Here is an 8,185-nt window from a genome sequence, read left to right as displayed (position 1 = left end):
TTTTTCTCGTTGTTTGTTCTCTTCATGGTTGATTTATATGGTTTGATCTGTCCTTAAGTTTGAAAATGAAGCACCGGTATTTGTTTGAAGTAAGCAGCATTCAAATTTTGCCCAGAAGAGTTGCGATAATGATAACGATAATGATATTGGTAATGACAATGGAAATATTGGCAAAGATATTGATATTTATGGCTGATGACGATAATAATGACGACAATAGTGATAATGATGTTATGCTGATAATGAGTGATGGCAATAATGATAACAAAAATAATAATTTTGCTACTGGAATTGATAACATTATTGTTACTGCTCATAGTCTCTCATCCTTGATACTGCTGACCTTATTAATAATGCTGACAATGAAGATACTGGCAGTGCTACAGTAATGCGCTTTATATTTAATGTTATAGTGATAATCCTAATGATGAGAGGAATATCTTTTTTAAATAGTCTTCAGAATGAATAGGGTGATTATGATAATAATGACGGTAACATTAAGGATGTTAATGATAGTGATGCTATGTAAATTTGCTAGAAATGTTGATAATAATATCAATAAGTCTAATAACAATAATAATGATGATATCATTGATATTGACAAATAATAGTAATGATAATAATAATAATAATAATAATAATAATAATAATAATAATAATAATAATAATAATAATAATAATATTGTAATAATGATACTGATATGAGGATGATTATGATAATACTAACAGTGGTAATAATACTGATAATGATAATACTAAAAATTGTAATGAAAATGAATAGTAATAAATGATAACAGTAATACTAATAATTGTTATAATAGTAATACCAATAATAGTAATGATAATAATGAAGGTAATAATAGTGATAATGATGAAGTAATGATGGTGGAAATAATGTCTTAACAGTTCATTAATAAGCATAATTTTCCTCTTGACAGCTGGCTCTGAAACAGACATATATGGTGAGAGATTCCCTACAGAAGATACATCCTGACATGAAATTCGAGATTGGTAAGTATAAATACTATGTTTATATATGCTATAGTTTTAGGTAAGTTGTGTATCATAACCTACTAATGTGTATGTATTTTTGTGACTGAGTATGTCTTAGTATGTGATGTAATGCTGTTTTGTTGGTTATTTAGTCACTTCTGTAAACAAGACAGTAGATGAACTGTAAATGGAAGTGAGAATAGACAGCAAAAGCATGATTTCTTTGATTAATTCTAATCAAGATCAGTTAAGAATAGGTTGGTCTACATATTTAATTTACAAGCAGAGGTTTCCTCATTTCCCATTTGTTTCCTGGTTCCAGTTGATTGTTTAATTATTTATTTATGAATATATTTATATATTTGTATATTTCTCATCCCTATATTGTAGATTTCTTCCATTCCTCCCATACCTTCCCGTTAATATTACAAGCAGAGTTTTATTTATTTCTCATATGTTTCTCATTGCTATTCCATGTGAGCCTTCTTTTCCTACTTCTGAATGTTACAAGTAAAAGTTATTCCCTATACATTTCTCAATTCCACTTATTTATTTGTTTATTTATATATTTCCTGTATGTTTCATATTTCCATTCCTTCCATTCCTTGCATGGCTATTACTGTTAAAATTAGTTTTTGTTGTTGTTTTCTTTAACTATTTAATTTTTTTTTTGTTCCAGTGACTATGAAAACCAAAGGTGACAAGATCCTGAATGTTGCCTTATCCAAGATTGGCAGCAAAAGCCTCTTCACTAAAGAGCTGGAAATTGCCTTAGAAGAGGGGACAGTAGACATTGTTGTTCACTCGCTTAAGGTACGTGGCAGAGTGAGGGAGACTGGGATGGGGAAGGAGAGAAAGAAGAGGCAGATTGGGAAGGCAAGGGAGTGAAAAATGGGAGGGTGATGGCAGAGTGAAAAGGTTGATTGGGAAGAGGAGGTTGAGAAAAAATTGGGGAGAATAGGGAAGGAGAGAAAAGATGTATTGGGATGTAGAGGGAATTAGGAAAAGGAGAGGGATGTTGAAAGAGAGAAAAAAATAGCTTGTGAAGGAAAGGACAAGAAAAAAATGGGATGGGGAAGAAGTAAGAAAAGTAGAGGGAAGTGGAGAGGGAGAAAAATAGGGCAGGGGGAAATAGAAGAGGAAAGGGAGAGGGAGAGAAAAGAGGGACATAAAACAGAGCATAAGGAAAGTGAAAGGTAGAGAAAAGGCAGAAGGGGAAGGGGGGGCTAAAAAAAGGGGGATTAGGAAGGAAAGGAAAAAAGGGTAAAAAGGAAGGAGAGGGAAAGTAAAGACAGATGAAGAAGAGAAATGATAGATAAAGAGAGAGGAAGTGAAGATAGATAAAAGAGAAAAACATAAAAGAAGACCAGGAAAGAGACAGAGAGAGTAAAGTAAAGAAGGATAAAGGAGAGAGACACAAAAGAAGACAAGGAAAGAGAATGTGATGGAGGAGAGGATGAAGGTAACAAGTGAAGACCAGTGGAATAGATTACTTGATAAAACCCTTTAGATTCATCACAGTGGCAATAGAGCTAAAGGGGAAATCTGTGGAGCTAACTTTCAAGACTGCTTTCTCTGAGTCTCCTGCATTTACTTATTCCTGTAGCTTCCATCATCTCTTTCTCTCAGGCTATTTTTTTTCAGTTTTGAGTCTTACTTGCCCATTAGGCACATTTTAGTAATTAGATGAATGAGAAGTATTCATTGAGAAAGAGATTTTTCCTATCATAACACAGGTTGTCACCATTTAAAAGCATATGTTCAAGAATTGCATTTATTTTTTTAATATATTGAGAAAAAAATTGAAATAAAAAAAACATAAAGCCAGATTTTTCAACATAATTGTTGATAGTTAGGATCACAAATTGTAAGAGACATCACCCCGTTCTGAAATATTATATGTTTATCTCTATCAGGACCTCCCAACCACACTCCCTGAGGGTATGGTCATAGGTGCAATCTGTGAGCGTGAAGATCCTCGCGATGCAGTTATCATGCACCCAAAGTACTCGGATTACAAACTAGACTCTCTTCCTAAAGACTCTGTCATTGGTAAGTCTATTTTTTTTTTTTTTTTTTAGAAAAATACTGTGGTATTCAGATGATTTCATTTGAATGACTTTACAAACCAGTGGGAATTTGATACATGAGTATAATGTCCATCATTAAGAACTTTAGGCCAACATGCAGTATTTACAATGTTTATCTGTTAGTCAGGTATTTATGGTTTAAATGATTCTGACAGTGATTCATTATCAGTATTATTGAATATGAATGTTAGAGGGTGAGTAGAAGACTGGGCTCTAAGAAACCAAATTTTGAATAGGTTTTTATAATCACTGAATTTTCTTTCTTAGGATAGCTTTCAAAGAAATATTTTTACTGATGATTCACCTTATATAGGAACCAGCTCTCTACGACGTGGTGCCCAGCTCAAGAGACGATTTCCTGATCTCAAATTTGAGAGTGTAAGAGGGAACCTGAACACACGCTTACGGAAACTTGATGAGGCAGATGACTATGCAGCTTTGATTCTGGCTGTTGCAGGGGTGGTGAGGATGGGATGGAAGAACAGAATTTCTCAGGTAATGTTCTAAGGTTGGAATTTTATTATTTTTTTTAATTTTATTTTATTACTACTATTATTATTTTTTATTTATTTATTTATTTATTTATTTATTTATTTTTTTTATTATTATTATTATTTTTTAGAAATTAGTATTGTCTTTTCTATCTACTTTTTGCTTTGTTTATACATCAACATTTATTTTTTGTCCATTTTGGTCAAGAAGACTGATAGATCATTTGACTATTTTTTTTTTTCAGTATTGAAATTATCTACTCTTTTTTTATGTTAAGAAAAGTAATTGATCAACTGACTTCTTTTGTTAATTTCTTTACAGTATCTGGATGATGACCTATGCATGTATGCTGTGGGACAGGGAGCGCTTGCTGTGGAGTGTCGAGAAGGGGACACCAACACCATAGAACTGCTAGGCCAACTTTGTCACACCCAGACAATGATTGCTACCACAGCTGAGAGGGCCTTCATGCGGACTTTGGAGGGTGGTTGCTCTGCACCTGTGGCAGCTCATACAAAGGTGATTTTGTGTGTGTGTGTGTGTGTGTGTGTGTGTGTGTGTGTGTGTGTGTGTGTGTGTGTGTGTGTGTGTGTGTGTGTGTGTGTGTGTGTGGCGCGCGCGCATGTGCATGCGTGTGCATGTGTGTGTATGTATGTGTGTGTGTGCATGCGTGCGTGCCTGCGTGCGTGCATGTGTCTGTGTCAGTGCTCTTGAGGATAAGGAAATTGTAAAGCTTAGTGGTGACTTTTATATCATTTAAATATTAGTATGATTTTAGTAAAGAATATTTGTGTGTGTGGACATGCGTATGTGCATGCATGCATGTGTGTGTCTGTGTCAGTGCCCCTGAGAGTACAGAAATTGTGAAGCTTAGTGGTGACTTTTATATCATCTAAACATTAGTATGATTTTAGCAAAGAACATTTAAAATATTCATGATCATATTTGACAAATTTCCAGATAACAGATGACACTATTGAGCTGAAAGGTGGAGTCTGGAGCCTAGATGGATCAGAGGAACTTCTCAAAACCCAGTCTGTGTCACTTCAGGCAGCTGATTCCACCGATGGCATCCAACCTCCTGCAAAAATGGCAAAGACCTCCATTACTCTGTGTGGCATTGTGCCCCATCCAAAGTATGCTGAAAACATGGTAAAAGCACATGAGCTTGGAGTTGATCTGGCCACTGCATTGTTAGAGCAAGGTGCTGAAAGGATCTTGAAAGATGCCAAAGCTGCAAATGCTGCCAGTGCCCCAAATGTTCCACCACAGAAGGTAACTGTTCTTAGTGAATCTACTCAAGAGAAAGAAGAACAAACAGTTCAAAGTTCATAGACTGTTTTAGGCTGAAATATGTAGTAATGAAATTATATTCTTAATGAATATATATACATATATATGAATATGATATTAATAATGAATATGAAATTGATTGATAAACTGTATATTTTTTATGATGGAGACTGTGATCGATTTTTTTTGTATAATAATTCTAATATGTATATAAGACTTATGACTCAATACCAGCTTACAGCATAAACAAATGTCTTTGTGATAGAGCTGTGCCTTTTTGGTAGCTGTTGTATATTTATGTTTCTATAATAAGAATATCTGTCAGAAATAGTATTATAAGTACATATCAAAGATCTGGGAAAAGAAAAGGAAATACCTCTTTCCATTGTCCATTTGCTGCAGCAAATTAATTAGTATATTTGCCTATAATAATGCCATTTTTCATGCTGATGTTGTGTTCACATCCACAGTAAATATGAACCATGAATTAACATTATATAGTACTGTTGTGTTCTTTCTTTGTTTTGTGTTAATGGGGCAGATTGCAATATTACATTTTAGTGAAGGTACTTGTAAATAACTCTTCTTTTGGAACTGTCTTCCATAACTGCAAAGAGTATGAATGTTTTTGAAGTGTACTTAATTTATTAAATTTTCCTGTCTTGCTGTCAAATTACTTCAGACTTGTAAAAATGGTGACTTTCCAGTGATTTGATATTAATACATTTTATATTGAAAATTAACCCATTGATGCCGGCTACTTGTACTGTTGACTGTAGTTTTGTTTTGTGAATTTTGTCTACACATGGAATCAGTTAGGAAGCCTAACTAACCTTACCGGATTTACCCATTTCTTGTATTTTCAGGGAAATTTTGTTTTCCAAGTACTATTATTATTATTATTATTATTATTATTATTATTATTATTATTATTATTATTATTATTATTATTATTATTATTATAAAAATAAAATTAAAAAGTTTTCCAAAATTCAAGGAAAGGGCTAAGCAAGTGAGATCAAGAAGACTAGTAGCTGATTCATTGGTGACTGAGTATTTATTGAACAATAAAAAATCCTATAGTATACATGCCACATATGTAGAGTACATAACATGCAAGTGTCAACAGGTCAGTACTGTTAATTGGAATATAATGAAATGACATTTTTGTGGTCATTGTACTTTGAATATATTAATATGAGTTTTTTTTATGTATGTTTATTGTGAAGTACAGCAGTGATTACTGATTTTAGATTCTTGATAGAGAAAACTGAAAAAAATTTTAGTTAAAAAAAATGGTGAACGCATTTTATTGAACTGATCTTGTTATTAACATTAAGCAGCAAATGCTTTCTCTCTCTCTTGAGTGGTAGGAGGATCTTTCTTTAGAACAAAATTGAAAAAGAACAAATTTCTTTTTAATTTTTCAGTGAAATTATTATGAATTATCAAATATTATCTAGGCAGTCAGTATGTTATAGATAATGGGCACAGAGATGGTGATAATGTTTAGTCAAAATTTAACATAGTTCTATATTTTTATTACAGGTTTATATTTCTCCTTTTTTTATTATTCAATATTTTATTATTATTATTATTATTATTTATTTATTTATTTTTTTTCAAAAAATTTCAATACCTTGTGGTGCTAGTTTATTTTTTTACTAGAAATCTTAGCAAACCTCATATTTTTGTATAATTTTATGCTGTCCTTTTTACCTTAATTCAGGTTTAAGAAATGCAGAAGCATTATTAAAGAGAAGGTGAAATATTACAAAAAAAAATTATGTGAAAATGTTTATTGTATATATTTTAATTTGTCTGATTTAGGTTGTGAGTATAAAGTGAACTATGCATTTTTTATTTATTTATTTATTTATTATTTGGGGGGGGGGGGTTCAGTGTAAGACCATGTAGACATATTTTGTAGTTCAATTAAGAATAATGACGGTAGCATTTCATAGAAGACGTGTGACTCTGACTGACCGGGGCATCTATATCGTCGCACGAGCAGGGGACCTTCTTGCCAAATACAGACACCATGACGTTTCTTCTAATACTTCGGAATATGTTGTATTTCAATTTATTATTTTTACAGTCTCTACTTGCAAATCATAATCGAGATTGAAGGTATTTTGTTGTCATATAGATCTCAATAGTTGATCTTTATATCGGTCTATTCAAATAAAATTTGCATCTGTGGCATTTGGAGTTGAAATTGCGTTTGTTGATTTTTTTGTTTTTGCATGGTAAAAATGAGAAGTGCTTAGAACGAACTTCAATAAACTTTATGGAAAAAATATAATTTTTGGGATTGTAAAAAAAAACTCATGGCATTCCATGCTACTCTATGGCATGTGCGTACGTGCCCCCGGCAGATGGTCCCGCCATGCCATGGCATGTACGTACATGCCACCCGTCGGCAATGGGTTAAGAATGTTATTTAGGTTGGGATTAGTTCACTTTATTTAGCAAAAGATGACTTTATTGTGGTTAGAGCTGACAGTGAAGTGGCAATCTATAACTTTTGTTGGTTTAGGCAGGATGGCCTTCTTAAAGAGGGGGACACATAGCACAGCTTGCATATCTTCCTATGTTTATTGTACAAGTTGATTATTTTTTATGCACTCTACTTAATAACATAATTGCTTGAATGCCTATTATGGTTGTCATAACAGTTATCACAGCATATTTGATCTTGCTGTGGCATTTTAAAATGAAAATTTTCTGGTATCACTGATAATCTACTTTTTTGTTGAGGCAGTTCAGTGAATAAATTAGAACACAAGTTCATGTTTTTTTTTATCATGTATTTTGTAAACTATCAAGCTACATAACTCATTATGGTAACAATGCCAGATTATAACTATGTGGAGTATTAAGAAACCATTTATGGATAGATAAAAAACAAATTTCATCCACTTTAGTTCATGACCTGTAATTGCCCTCTGACTTGTGTATGGGTAACTCGGTATACCATGAGGGAAGCTCTGAAATAAAGCAAGAAAACATTACCTTCCAGATTTACCTCCTCTATATCAGGTGTTATTTGCTCACTGGTATGACTGGAGTTCACAGTGCCCTTGTTTTGAGGAGTGAAAGTAAAGCAGACTGAAAGAAATCGATAAGCATGTATTAAGGGAATCCTTTTAAATGCAGTTTTGCTAGATTTACCAGGAAGAAACTCATGTGAAATGATAATTAATAAGTATCAAATAAATCATTGAGAACACTGCTGCACTGTCTTCTACCTTTGTTACTCTTTATAGATACAGACAATTCTGGATTAACCATGAGGCACTTGAGGTACAGGCTTG

General features: G+C 32.9%; 1 protein-coding gene across 3 annotated transcripts in view; it reads left to right on the top strand.

Moving 5' to 3' along the window:
- Nucleotides 1–6,641, top strand: part of LOC119599018 (porphobilinogen deaminase-like) — a 12,841-nt gene extending 6,200 nt beyond the window's left edge. For 2 of the 3 annotated variants that reach the window (XM_037948755.1, XM_037948758.1), the window contains exons 2-7: nt 939–1,011; nt 1,673–1,806; nt 2,910–3,045; nt 3,397–3,578; nt 3,897–4,094; nt 4,536–6,641. In XM_037948755.1, coding sequence (XP_037804683.1) covers nt 939–1,011; nt 1,673–1,806; nt 2,910–3,045; nt 3,397–3,578; nt 3,897–4,094; nt 4,536–4,910 — 1,098 coding nt within the window. In that variant the 3' untranslated portion in view covers nt 4,911–6,641. Of the gene's footprint in view, nt 90–938; nt 1,012–1,672; nt 1,807–2,909; nt 3,046–3,396; nt 3,579–3,896; nt 4,095–4,535 lie in introns of all 3 variants that reach the window. The other variant, XM_037948757.1, reaches the window with a different exon arrangement.
- The last annotated feature ends 1,544 nt before the right edge of the window (nt 6,642–8,185 follow it).

Source organism: Penaeus monodon, chromosome 42, assembly GCF_015228065.2.
Source record: "Penaeus monodon isolate SGIC_2016 chromosome 42, NSTDA_Pmon_1, whole genome shotgun sequence".
In the NCBI taxonomy this organism is placed as follows: domain Eukaryota; kingdom Metazoa; phylum Arthropoda; class Malacostraca; order Decapoda; family Penaeidae; genus Penaeus; species Penaeus monodon.
Note: the sequence above shows the minus strand (reverse complement) of the source record. Positions and strands in the feature narration are given on the sequence as shown.